General features: G+C 27.4%; 8 protein-coding genes across 8 annotated transcripts, besides 16 other annotated features; 6 read left to right on the top strand and 2 right to left on the bottom strand.

Moving 5' to 3' along the window:
• Positions 1-221: 221 nt before the first annotated feature.
• Positions 222-926, top strand: CMU_012910 (anti-silencing ASF1-like protein, putative; the record flags this gene model as incomplete). The annotated part of the gene is made up of 1 exon (XM_002140930.1): positions 222-926. The coding sequence occupies one exon, from the start codon at positions 222-224 to the stop codon at positions 924-926; it is 705 nt and encodes a 234-aa protein (XP_002140966.1).
• Positions 927-1,000: 74 nt separating this feature from the next.
• Positions 1,001-1,064: a sequence feature (AT_rich).
• A 17-nt stretch (positions 1,065-1,081) lies between these two features.
• Positions 1,082-1,116: a sequence feature (AT_rich).
• A 48-nt stretch (positions 1,117-1,164) lies between these two features.
• Positions 1,165-1,194: a sequence feature (AT_rich).
• Positions 1,195-1,324: 130 nt separating this feature from the next.
• CMU_012900 (uncharacterized protein) lies at positions 1,325-2,110 on the top strand (the record flags this gene model as incomplete). Its single annotated transcript, XM_002140929.1, has 5 exons — positions 1,325-1,443; positions 1,545-1,646; positions 1,739-1,846; positions 1,944-1,998; positions 2,075-2,110. 5 exons carry the CDS (start codon positions 1,325-1,327, stop codon positions 2,108-2,110), a joined length of 420 nt encoding a protein of 139 aa, XP_002140965.1.
• Positions 1,693-1,737: a sequence feature (AT_rich).
• Positions 1,859-1,929: a sequence feature (AT_rich).
• Positions 2,004-2,055: a sequence feature (AT_rich).
• Positions 2,111-2,118: 8 nt separating the features above from the next.
• Positions 2,119-2,183: a sequence feature (AT_rich).
• An 8-nt stretch (positions 2,184-2,191) lies between these two features.
• Positions 2,192-4,084, bottom strand: CMU_012890 (kazal-type serine protease inhibitor domain-containing protein; the record flags this gene model as incomplete). The annotated part of the gene is made up of 1 exon (XM_002140928.1): positions 2,192-4,084. The coding sequence occupies one exon, from the start codon at positions 4,082-4,084 to the stop codon at positions 2,192-2,194; it is 1,893 nt and encodes a 630-aa protein (XP_002140964.1).
• Positions 2,647-2,670: a sequence feature (AT_rich).
• Positions 4,085-4,198: 114 nt separating the features above from the next.
• Positions 4,199-4,248: a sequence feature (AT_rich).
• A 230-nt stretch (positions 4,249-4,478) lies between these two features.
• Positions 4,479-4,536: a sequence feature (AT_rich).
• A 127-nt stretch (positions 4,537-4,663) lies between these two features.
• Positions 4,664-4,684: a sequence feature (AT_rich).
• Positions 4,685-5,335: 651 nt separating this feature from the next.
• On the top strand, positions 5,336-5,923 carry CMU_012880 (AhpC/TSA family protein; the record flags this gene model as incomplete). The annotated part of the gene is made up of 1 exon (XM_002140927.1): positions 5,336-5,923. The coding sequence occupies one exon, from the start codon at positions 5,336-5,338 to the stop codon at positions 5,921-5,923; it is 588 nt and encodes a 195-aa protein (XP_002140963.1).
• A 203-nt stretch (positions 5,924-6,126) lies between these two features.
• CMU_012870 (uncharacterized protein) lies at positions 6,127-8,040 on the bottom strand (the record flags this gene model as incomplete). The annotated part of the gene is made up of 4 exons (XM_002140926.1): positions 6,127-7,314; positions 7,430-7,708; positions 7,792-7,859; positions 7,923-8,040. 4 exons carry the CDS (start codon positions 8,038-8,040, stop codon positions 6,127-6,129), a joined length of 1,653 nt encoding a protein of 550 aa, XP_002140962.1.
• Positions 7,870-7,906: a sequence feature (AT_rich).
• A 135-nt stretch (positions 8,041-8,175) lies between the features above and the next one.
• Positions 8,176-8,196: a sequence feature (AT_rich).
• Positions 8,197-8,273: 77 nt separating this feature from the next.
• Positions 8,274-8,353: a sequence feature (AT_rich).
• Positions 8,354-8,512: 159 nt separating this feature from the next.
• CMU_012860 (nucleosome assembly protein, putative) lies at positions 8,513-9,496 on the top strand (the record flags this gene model as incomplete). The annotated part of the gene is made up of 1 exon (XM_002140925.1): positions 8,513-9,496. One exon carries the CDS (start codon positions 8,513-8,515, stop codon positions 9,494-9,496), a length of 984 nt encoding a protein of 327 aa, XP_002140961.1.
• Positions 9,298-9,416: a microsatellite.
• Positions 9,497-9,837: 341 nt separating the features above from the next.
• Positions 9,838-10,545, top strand: CMU_012850 (uncharacterized protein; the record flags this gene model as incomplete). Its single annotated transcript, XM_002140924.1, has 1 exon — positions 9,838-10,545. The coding sequence occupies one exon, from the start codon at positions 9,838-9,840 to the stop codon at positions 10,543-10,545; it is 708 nt and encodes a 235-aa protein (XP_002140960.1).
• A 797-nt stretch (positions 10,546-11,342) lies between these two features.
• Positions 11,343-11,398: a sequence feature (AT_rich).
• A 7-nt stretch (positions 11,399-11,405) lies between these two features.
• On the top strand, positions 11,406-12,683 carry CMU_012840 (uncharacterized protein; the record flags this gene model as incomplete). The annotated part of the gene is made up of 1 exon (XM_002140923.1): positions 11,406-12,683. One exon carries the CDS (start codon positions 11,406-11,408, stop codon positions 12,681-12,683), a length of 1,278 nt encoding a protein of 425 aa, XP_002140959.1.
• Positions 12,684-12,803: the final 120 nt, after the last annotated feature.

The raw sequence follows: 12,803 nt of genomic DNA, 5'->3' as shown, positions 1-12,803 counted from the left end.
CACACAACCTCTACTATCACATACTTAATATATTTATCAGGCGCTCCCACTTGTGACTTTTCTGTTTTTTCTTTTTTTTTCTTCTCTTCCTAAAATCAAATTAAGAAAATCCTTGGATAATATTTAAAATAACTCAAATTTTTTTCCATATATCATTATATCTGCTTAATAAAACCCAGTTTCTATATATTATTCTAAATACTTCATATTTATTTTTAATAATGGCACTAGTTAATGTAACATCTGTTGAAGTGGGTAAAAATCCGGCAGGTATTACAGATCCATTTGAGTTCGAAATCTCATTTGAATGCCTACAAAATTTACAAGAAGATTTAGAGTGGAAGATTACATATATAAGCTGTGCTGAATCAAGAGATATGGATCAAGAATTAGATTGTATTGCACTAGGGCCAATTACAAGAGGAGCTCTAAAATTTGTTTTCCATGCACCATCACCAAATTTTACACATATCCCAGCAGAAGATATTCATGGTATGGCTGTTGTATTAATTTTGGGGTCATATAGAAATGAGGAGTTTATTAGAATTGGATATTATGTTCATAATGTTTATATAGATCCAATATTAGAAGATAATCCACCTGATGTACCTATTATTGAAAAATTACAAAGAATTATTTTATCTGAATCACCAAGATTAACAAGATTTAATATTTCATGGGATTCAAATAGTCGAGAGGAAATAAAAGTAGATGAAATACCAGATTCCCAATTATCAAATAATGAAGATGGTAATAGTCAACAATTTCAAGTATCAAACCAAACAGATAATTCAATATTGGATAACTTAAACTGCAAAAATGAATCATCTTCATCTAATCATTCAAAATATAGTGATAATATTGTTAACTGTAAAGCTACATATATAAATGAAGATACAAATAACATAGTAAATGTAAGTCACTAAACATAATTAAGATATACCATTAGCAATAAAATTGTTATATTTAAATGCCAAAGAAATAAGGCTATATATATTGCTTTAAATCATTAAATCTTTTACTTTTATTTTTGTTTATAATTAGATTTCAATATATTAATATTTCACTGAATTCACAATACTATTAATAACTATAAAATCTTTTTTATAATTAAATCCAATATAATCCTATACTATTTAGTAATATTAAGGATAAGAGACCTTGATTTTAAGATAAAATTATTTAATATATATTGTCAAATTCGCCTTCATTATAGAAAGATCACTTTCTATATTATTATGTACTTTTTGTAGCACAGCGCGTTGACATTTATCTTTAAATTTAAAGTCTTGTACTATTAAATTCAATATAATTAATTTTTACAATGAATCTCGAGAGTAATGATATTACTAAATATGAAAACTTTCTTGAGAAAGTTCTCCAAAAAGATTTAAAACAATTAATAGATAAGAGACAAGAAATTCTTATTAAAATCAATGAAATGTAAGGAATCAATAATATTACCAATTTTTAATTAAATTATTGAAGGAAAAAAAGTGAATAAATTATTTAATTACCTTTACCTTTTTGTTGTTAATTATTAGACAAAGACTACGTAGGAATATTTCTTTATTTTCTGCAATGAAATTAAGTGAATTGAATACAAGTATTGACCTTGGTTGTGATGTATATATCCAAGCCAATATGTAAGTTCATTATTTATTTTGCTTTTATTTTAAACACTTTGATTTGATTAATTAATTAAATGTAAATAAATAAATATATATATATATATTAGACCCGATATTACTATGGTATTTGTTGAGTTAGCTTTTGGATTTTTTTTAGAGTTAAAATTAGATGAGATACCATATATTTTGGATTTAAAAGAGGACTTGGAATATATGTAAGTCTTTGCTTATATTATGATTATTTAATTAATAATCTAATTGTAAATAACTTTTTCTTAATAAATTGAATTAAATATTTCCAATAATATTTAGGAAACTTGATATTTTGAACGATAAAATTGCAACAATAAAAGCAAGGATTAAAGTCGTAAGTTTTTTTTATATTGAAATATCATATATATTAATATTTAAAAAAAATTTTTTTCTGGTTTTCTTATTTACAGTTTTCTGAAGCGATTTCATTTTTATCTTTTAATTAGAAGTTCTGTAAATTTTGTTTAAAATTATATTATGTAATTCATTATATTATAAAAATAACTTTTTGTTAAATTTCAAGCTATTTACCAAATATTTCTTTGTGTATTAATATTACTTGATACATATATACCGTCACAAGGAATTCCTACAGGACCTCCTATTTTTATTTTAGGATATAAACATTGCATATATAAAAATTCACAATAGCTATTTACTGTCTGTCCTGTATTCAAACAATGATATGTTATTGGAGCATTTGAACAATCTCTTGCACACTTTTTAAGTCTATAAATTGATATCTGATAATCCGGTATACTAGAACATGGAATTCCAGGTTCAGATATTAGTTTTAATTTTGAATCTCTACATTTATCTCTATGAAAGGCACAGTCAGAAATATAAGTTAATTTATTATTACCACAATGTGGAATAAGTGGAGATTCACTACAATCAAAATCGCAATCTCCTAATAATTTCATGCCAAAATTTGTTGAATTTGATTTACTTTCAATTTGATAAATTCCACTATTATTTCTAGATAATATATTATTATTATTATTATCATAAATCTCTTGTATTCTAGAATTTATAAGATCATTTTCATTATAATCATTAAAATCTTGATCCATATCTAAAATATCTGATTTCATATCGGATTCAATATGTCTATCAACTACTTTGTATGGCTGATCAATGTTATCTTCTGAAAGATAATTATAATTAAGTAAATCTTCTGAAGTATTATTAAAATGTAAACTTGAGTAATAATCATCATATACTGTATTATAAAGTTTTTCTTTTGCTTCTAAATCTGGGCGTCTATCTTCTATAGAACATGGTTCACCCATAGGTTTTAATAAAAATATTTCTGGTTCATGACACATTGCAATACTTAGCTCACAAAAACTATAATATGTTTTATGATTGCTTCCACACATATATAATAATTCATTACCATAAGTACAACTATTTTGACACTTATCAATCTCAATTGGTCTAATAAATTGAAATACACTCTCACATTTAACACCAGGTATTTTTACAAGGCGTAAATCTGGTTCAATGCATAATGCATTTCTCATTTCACAATAACTACTATATGTTATTCCATCTGAACCACAAAGTGGATATTTCCACACTTTTGTACAATTAAACCAACATCTATTTACTTCAGTAATATTTGAATTATTTGGCCTATTAGGGATATTATTAATAATATCACTAATACTATCACCAACATAAGAACCGCATGGGAGACCTATTAAATTTGCTCTATGAAGAAGTGGATTTTTACATCGTGCTTTTTTAAAATAACAACTATTTCTATATGTTATACCATCACTACCACAAACTGGAAATACATAATTACTACACTTTTTAGAAATTGAACATTTTAATTTACTAAGTTGTTCTTTAATTATATTTTCATCAAATAGCTGACTATCACATGGTATCCCTGGGAAACCTACAATTGATAAAGTTAAATTATTACATTGAGCCTTACGGAATTCACAATAATTGTTATATGTAATTCCATTATTTGCACAATATGGTCTATAATGTTCGGAACATCGTTGATTACATTCGGTTGAATTTTCTATTAAATAAAGATCACTACCACACGGAATACCTGGTAATCTTGCTAATTGTATATTTGGATTTTCACATGATGCAACATTTAATGCACATTCATTTAGATATGTAATACCATCAGTTCCACAAAATGGAAATGCTATTGGTTCACATGGCCTTTCACAGCCAGTATATCTTGTAGCATCTATATTACTCCATAATCCACATGGTATTCCAGGTATCTTTAAAAGCTGTATTTTGGGATCTCTGCAACGAGCTCTTTCATAAAAACACTCATTTATATATGTTACACCATTACTTGCACAATGAGGAAAAAAATCTAATGTGCACTGTATAGCACATTCATCTTGCTGTACATGGTTTGAGTAATCAATAAGCTCCATCTGCTTCTTAGCATAATATAAAAATAGAGATATCCAAGTTAGATGCCCTAAATGTAATATCATGAAGAGGTTTCGTTTTTTTTCTTGAAAAATTTACTTTTGTTTAAATAACCCTAATTATATTTATAATAAGTAATTTACTTTAATTTCTAATATCAAAATATCTTACTAATCGAAGTTATTGAACTAAAATAGTACTATATTAGCTAATTTAAATTTATATAGGCTATGTTAACATATTACCGCGTAACTAATGCATGGTTAAACTTTCAAAATATAAATTAAGGTTTAGTAATACTAATATCACAAGCGCCATAATAATATTAACTCCAAATCTCTCAGCTTTCATGGCTCCCTATAGAAAAAAAAAAAAAGTAAAATGTTCAAATAGGTGTTATTTTATATATATTTTAAATTGAGAATTTACTAATTTTTTTATTTTAGTTTTTTTTGGTTACATTTCTGATTACTATATAACTTTGCTAACTCCCTTATTGAATAAGATTCTATAATGAAGGAATCTGTCTCAAAGACCAGTACAAATGTATACTTTTTAATTCAAGTGTAAGCTTTTCTTTGAAATATATTTAATATTAAATACTAATTGTAATCTAATTCCATTTCCTACTTTATATTGAAGAGAGGGAATCTCAAGAAATATACTATCAAACCAAATACTAAGAGCAATTATTCAAACCTCTATTACTAATACTTTGGGAAGTATTGGCTCAATATCTGTTATTTTTGATATACTGTATTTTTCAGTAAAAACTTCTAGAGCGATATTATCTACTTCAAAAAAGTAAGTATCACGATGAAAAACCAAATATTATTACTATCTTAAATATAAGTATAACTGACTGCCTTTAGGAATTCACAAATTCTAAGACTTTGTATCACCCTAGTTTCTTCTTGGGATACCTTTTCTACCTGTAAACTAACAACTTTAAAAAGTGGATATACATTAGCTAGTCTCTTTGATAACTATACATAACTCCTATATATTCTTGATTTCTATTTTCTAAATACTTTCTATACATGCACTCTATTGAGTTTATATGTTTAGTAGAACTGGACTCACTATATTAATATCATGCCATTAACACAAAAAGAAAACCCTCCTAAAACGCTCTCTAATACCTCCCTCTCTTTTATCCCGCAATTATTTTATTTACACGTGCTCGTCTACACAATTCTACTTAATCCATTTTCACTTATTAGAACTTCTAAGAAATAAGTAATTTCATAAATATGCCATCTTTAGTACAAAAACCAGCTCCACAGTTTACTGCTAGTGCAGTGATGCCGGATGGATCATTTGCTACCGTGTCATTGAGTGACTACCGTGGAAAATATGTTGTTTTGTTTTTTTATCCACTTAACTTTACATTTGTATGCCCATCTGAGATATTGGCCTTCCATAAAGCATCCAAGGAATTTGAGAAGTTGGATACTCAGTTATTAGGGGTGTCTGTTGATTCACAATACTCTCATGCTGCTTGGCGTCGTGCACCATTAGAACAAGGAGGTATTGGTTCAATAAGTTTTCCATTAATATCTGATATTACTCATTCAATTAGTAGGGACTATGGAATTCTTCTTGAGGGGGGAGTTGCATTAAGGGGACTTTATCTTATTGATAGAGAAGGTATTGTAAGATCTCAAGTAGTACATGATTTATCACTTGGAAGGTCTGTTGAGGAGACACTTCGTGTTGTTGAAGCTCTTCAATTTACTGAGCAACATGGTGAAGTATGTCCTGCTAATTGGAAGAAGGGTCTAAAGGGTATGACCCCCTCTCATGTCGGTGTATCTGAATACTTAAAGTCTAACTTTTAGACAATTGTCTTCACAATAAAATCAAAATTTTGAATATTTTTTTCATATCATAGTTATTTGTTACTAAAAATCAATAATTTTATTTACTTTTTATAAGTCAGATCCAAATAATATATCGTCATCACATCTTGTTGTCTTCTTATTAGGATATATCATTAGCATATTTTGATACTAAAGAGAATTTTCAAGTACAATGAGCTATTTTAAGTATCAATAGATTTCTTACTTACCTTTGTTGGGGTTAAGAGGCGTCGATTATTATTGCATGACTGACTAGAATCTAGTTTATACTGCATAAGAATTTGTTGTAATGGGCTATTTTTAAAATATTGTTCACTCTGAGCTTCTTCATCATCTATTTTTTGTAATAATGTCAGTGACTCCACAAGTAATTTCTCCATATTTCGCATACTTTCAGCTTTATTTCTTTTTAGATTACCCACTTTTCCTTTTATTGCTTCTTTTATTAATATACTATTGATTTTAGTAATATATTCTTTAATATCTTGTTCACTTATACCTTTTTCATTTGTACTACTAAAATATTCAAATAAACCCTTATCCATTTCTTTCTCTTTTTTTTCAATAACTTCATTAATAGTATTTATTATTGAACTAGTATCTTTAACTGAGCTAATATCTTTCTTTTCTATTATTTTTTCTGCTTCCATACGTATTGAAGTTTCATATGATATAATACTTTGTTCCAAAATATGTATCTCCTCCATTAATTCTGCATTTGCTCTTTCAACATGATGCAATTCAATAATACCCTCTGAGTTTGACAAATCTTCAACTTCCCTATTCTTGATATTTTCATAATTATCTTTTGCATTTTGAAGTTGTATCTCAAGCTTCTTAATTTCTTGGATTGTAAGTTCACTCTCCTTGGAATACCCGGCCAACTTTTCAACTTTTAATTTCTCAAGTGCATATATTTCATTGATTTTTAATAAAATGGTATCCTTCTCTTTTATTGATAACAACATATTTTCCAAATCATTTTCTTTTGTAAGTCTATTTTTTTCTAGTATTTCCAAGCTATGTAAACTCTCATTAATTGAAGATTTTATCACCTTTAGTTCTGCTTCTTGATTTTCTATTGTCTTATTACTTTTTATTATTTTATCTGCTATTAAATTATCTTCTTTAATTAATCCATTCAGTTTTTCTTCTATTTCCTTTTTAGAAACCTCTAACAACATCTCTAAGTTTTGTTTATTTATTATTACTCTATTTTTATTTTCAATCAAATTATTATATTCAGTATTTAATGATTTAAATCTATCTTCAATATATTCATTAAGATTAAGTAACTGTTTGTACCTTTGATCATATTCAATTTGTCTATTTTTCCAATAATTCTTCAATTCCTTCCAACTCATCTGTTCCTAAACCAAAATAATAAATTAATTCATATTTCAAGAAAAAATTCTAGTTTCGTTGTTTTATTTTAAATTTAGGAATTTTATTCTTGATTGATATAAAAATAAAAATAAAACTTACATGAATCATCAACTTATAAGATTTCTCTTTTTTTTCATTCATAGTTCTATTATATCTTTGCTTCTCATACTGTTCACTAATTTTGATTGAATATGTTTGAATATTTGACATTTTATTTGCTATAATCATTTGTTTATTTTGCAATTCAAGTAGATAAAAATCCTCAAACTTTTTATGTATAGATGACTCAAGTGAAGATTGTTCTTCAATGTATCTCATAATTTGGCATTCCATATTTTTAAGTTCCTCAATACTTTTATTTATTTCTTCAATACTTAACTATAAAGTCAAAAATAATAGTTATTAGTAAATATAGGCTGCAAGCCTAAGCAAAATAATAACTATTATGTATATTAACTTACACTAATTGCTTCATCATTTACTTTTCCTAAGTTTATAATGTCTTTTAGTTTACCCGTTATAATTTCCGCTATCATAAGAAAAAAATTATTTAATATAAGTTAGTTTTTATTATTACTTGCCTTCAACATACCATTTTGTAGATTGTTAGTAACCAGTTCTTCTGATTTCTGGATATTTAAAAAAGTGTTATTAGAAGCATTAAATTCCTCGTCTTCTTCTAAAAAGAAATCAGGTAAATATGTAATCATTTAGTTATTTTAGAAACTGCAGCAAGATTACTTTGTCTATTCTAGATGTAATGCCGATACTCATGCATAACTAAGTCCACATTAAAGTCGCATGCAGTACCGGTATTACATATCAAATATTTAAAGTAAAATTGGTATTAATTATTTAAAAAATTTCTAGTATTAGTAGAGTTTTAATTCAAAAAAGTGAAATTAAGATATATAACGAATAATAATAGAGCATTTATAATGGCAAATAAATATATTTTCTATTATCTCTAAAAAAAAATTTAATTATTTAAGTAAATTACAAATATATTTGATATAATATATAGCTGTATATTAATAAAACAATGACACAGAACAATTTAATTATAGAGGGAGGTTTTTTAGCTTAGTCTAAATTAGATGAGATTACATAACCGCGCTCAGTAACTTGTTACTAATAAATCAAAGAAAAGAATAAGTTTAGAGAATATTGAGGAAATAAACGATGAACGCTCATGGTAATGATATTTTGGAGGAGCTTGATGAGCTAGAAGTACACCTAACGAATGAAGGTAGAATATCTTTGGGAAAACTCCGGAGTCTACAAGATGAATTTAGACTTGTAGAACAAGAACACATGGCAGAAATGCGAAAATTACGTGCCAAATATGAAATTCAATATAATATGATATATGAACGCAGGAAACAGGTTCTAGTGCAAGGTGATGCTGAAGAAGGAGGAACTCCAGGCTTACCTCAATTTTGGGTAATTGCAATGAAGAATAGTAGAATGCTAGGCTCTGCTATTGAACTATATGATATACCTATTCTTTCATATCTAGTAGATATTACTTATGAATGGACAGATGAATTACAAGCAGGCTTTACATTAAATTTTACGTTTAAACCAAATTCATACTTTGAAGGTACAAGTATATCTAAAACATATGTAATGGTTCAGTTAGATGAAGATGAACCATTATTAAGCAATACTACAGTAAGCCCAATATTATGGAAACAAGGTAAAGACCCAACTCAGGAAGTTGTAACAAGAAGACAAAGACATAAACAAACAAAAGAAATTCGTATGATTACTGAAACAATAACAAGAGAGAGCTTTTTTAATTTTTTCAAGCCATTAGATGTTCCTACCGATGATAAGCTTGAAAAAATGGATAGATATGATGTAATGGAACTAGAAGCAGCTATTGAGACAGACTATGAAATGGGAGTATTTATTAGAGACAAACTAATTCCATATGCAGTACACTGGTTTACGGGTGAAGCTATTGATGAAGATGATGAAGCTGATGAAGATGATGAAGGTGATATATTAAATATTGATGATGATGATAATGATGATGACGATGATGATGACGATGATGATAATAATAATGATGATAATGGTGGAAAACACAAAGCTAAATTCAGGAAATCAAATCACAAACATCTTAGTACTAAAACAGGTGAAGAGTGTAAGAATCAATAGTTTAGTTTATTAGTTTTTGAAATTTAGTTATTACTTAATCTATTCTCTGTTATATTTCCTTTATTGAAATCTTTGTAATAGTGTTTATATCTTTACTCCTATTACTTTAATATTAAGTCTATTAAAATCTTAAAGTTTTATCTATACTATGTCAGTATATTTAAGAAATATATATAATACATTATAACATTAAATTCCATTGTATTATTAATATACATGGTTAGGTACCTGAATAATGCTAATTAGCTAGGTTCAAATCTATATATATAGCGGCCCCCTAAGTAATATTAGCGCTGATAATATAATTTGTCAGGTGTTGAAACTACAGAACTCTCTGAATAATGAATGAAATAATCAAAGATATTAATAGTAATAAGTCTCTTAAACTAACTGATTTACAAGGGGATATTGGGAATAATTTGGGAGCATCTATTAATCCCCAATCTATCAGTTTAACTACTAGTGATAATACTGGAGTTATCTATATTTCTAGGATACCTCCAGGTATGCAACCACATCATATCCGTGAGTATATGAGCCAGTTTGGTGAAATAGATAGGATATTTATGTATCCCGAAGATAAGTCAATATATGAAAAAAGAGTTAAAATGGGTGGATCACGTCAAATGCGATATATAGATGGATGGATAGAATTTAAGGATAAGCAAATAGCAAAATCTGTTGCTATTTCTTTAAATAACACAAATATTGGTGGGAAAAAGAGACATAATCGATGGAGAGATGATATATGGTGCCTTAGGTATCTTCCAAAGTTTAAGTGGCATAATTTGATTGAACATTATCGATACAAGAAAGTAGTTAGGAAAGTTAAGCTACAAGCTAGACTAAACCAAGTTCAAAAAGAAAATAATTTTTATATTGAACAAGTAGATAAAGCTAAAAGGAAAGAAAAGTTACAGAAGATGAATAAATGTGAAGGAAACAGTATAGATAGTTCTGATATAAAATACATATATACTGGGGAAATAAAAGATATTTCGGAAAATAATGAAAAAATAAGTAAAGTTTCTCTAAGTCATCTTTTATAATAAACTTTGATTACTTCTATTAATTATCTGTATTATATATAATGGTATAGGAATTTATGGATATTTCTCTATTTAATTCAATTCTGCATGTAAATAATGTTCTACAATACTAGCACATTACATGTTTATGTGGAAATAAATAGTACTATTAGATGCATGCAAATAACTATTCATGGGATTTATATTTTTTTTAAGGCACATTATATTTAGCTGTATTTATACACAGCAAGAGAAAAGAAGTTGGTATTATAAAGTTAGAAATTAGTATTTATTTACTAATGGGATAAGATTTGTATATTTCTCAATATTTTTGTAAGTTAATGTGTAATAAAATTGGAAATATTTCATAATATATATATACAGAAATAATAAACTTATATCTTCAGTAAGACCTCAGGATTAAGAAGCCTCAGTTATATATATATTACTACAAAGATATATTAATAAAGAAGTTGAATAAGATGTTTTTATATTGCTTCCTCTTTCTGCGGGTGTTATTCCACTAAGTACATAATTTTATTTAAAAAAGAGAAAAGAAAGGAAAGTTGGTCAGGTTATATCTATATAATATCTATTTTTATATGTAAAAGAAAGACTAAATATACGGGTTTTAGGTTGGATCTAAATATACTAGGTAAAAATAATTATTTGGTAGAATTGAATGTTCTGGCACTTGTGGAAGGGGTTTTAAAGGGGGACAGCTACATAACAACATCTGCTCAAGTATATGTAAAGATATGTCTACAGATTTAATATTACCACAAAAATACAAAATAGTGAGATAGGCAAGATCATTGAATTAATATTAATATATAATAAAATTGTTTTTATGAAACTTTGATTTAAATAATTACGGAGATATGTCTACAATACAGAAGCAATATGATCTATTTGTTTGGGGATGCACAGGTTATACGGGTCATCTAGTATGTGAACTACTAGTAAAGGCTTTTGGATCAACAACTTCGTTAAAATATTGTTTGGGAGGAAGAGATATGGATAAAATGGAGAATCTACGGAACAAACTAATAAGAATATTAGATGTAGATAATAGGAAAGGTGAGAAGATAATCTCTACAATTCCGATGTTTCAGTGCACTACTGAAGATGAGCTAAGGAAATGTATTTCTAATTCAAAAGTTTGTTTGAACTTAGCTGGGCCATATCTTGAATGTGGTGAAATAATTGTAAGGTTGTGTGCAGAAAATTATACTAATTATGTTGATATCACTGGTGAGCTATATTGGATTAGAAAAATACAAAGGATGTATGGCATATCAATAGCCTCAAAGAATTTAAAATTTGTTGTTTGTAGCGGTTTTATAGCTTCAATTAGTGATTTAGGACTACTACATTTACAAAATTTTGCAACATCTACAAGTGGGTTTCCATGTCAAGAAGTTAAACATTACTTTAGACATGAAGGTCACTCACAAGAATTTAGTAGCGGAACGATTCATTCTATGATTAATTTATATAAATCATTAACTTCAGAAGAATTGACTGAAATGGGAAATCCGTATTATCTATGTAGCGGTACTTTATGTTTAAGCAATATAAATGAAATTATGTTAAAAAATAGAGAAGTAATAAAACCTATTTATGATGAAAAACTTGAATCTTGGACCTCACCTATGGTAATGTCTAGTACTATTGATCAGTTTGTTCATTTCTCTAATGAAGAGATGGGTTACCCATATGGTATGGATTTTATATTTTCTGTGAGAAACATCTGTAAATCATACCTTGAAGCATTAAAGAACTCAATAATGATTAAAGTTAGTCCTTTTCTTATCCAATTTTCATTGCTGATTTCAAAACTAAAATGTGGTTCTACATATGTAAGTGGCTTTGGACCAGATACTACTAAGGCCCATGATACCGTACTTGAGGCTATATTCTTGGGTCATACCTTACAAGGAAAGCACTTTAAATGCATTGTACAATTGAAAGATTGCGAGGCATATGTTGCCACTGCAAAGACAGCACTTTCATCTGTGCTTGCTTTGATACATGATGAAGAGGCTCTACCGCCTAGATATGGGATTTCCACTCCAGCATGCCTACTAGGCACTACAGTAATTAAGTATTGTCAGGATCTTGGAATGCAATTTGATACCCAATATATTCAGGAGTGATTTCTTTTTTAATATTATGATTTTGAATAAGTATGTAAGATATTCTAGAATACTTTGTAATTTGCTGTTTTTCATAAGGAATAGAACTATTTGAATCTTGATAGAAAATAAAAAATAATA

This window comes from Cryptosporidium muris, genomic scaffold (assembly GCF_000006515.1).
Source record: "Cryptosporidium muris RN66 scf_1106632373475 genomic scaffold, whole genome shotgun sequence".
In the NCBI taxonomy this organism is placed as follows: domain Eukaryota; phylum Apicomplexa; class Conoidasida; order Eucoccidiorida; family Cryptosporidiidae; genus Cryptosporidium; species Cryptosporidium muris.
This window is presented reverse-complemented; position numbering and strand designations above follow the sequence as displayed.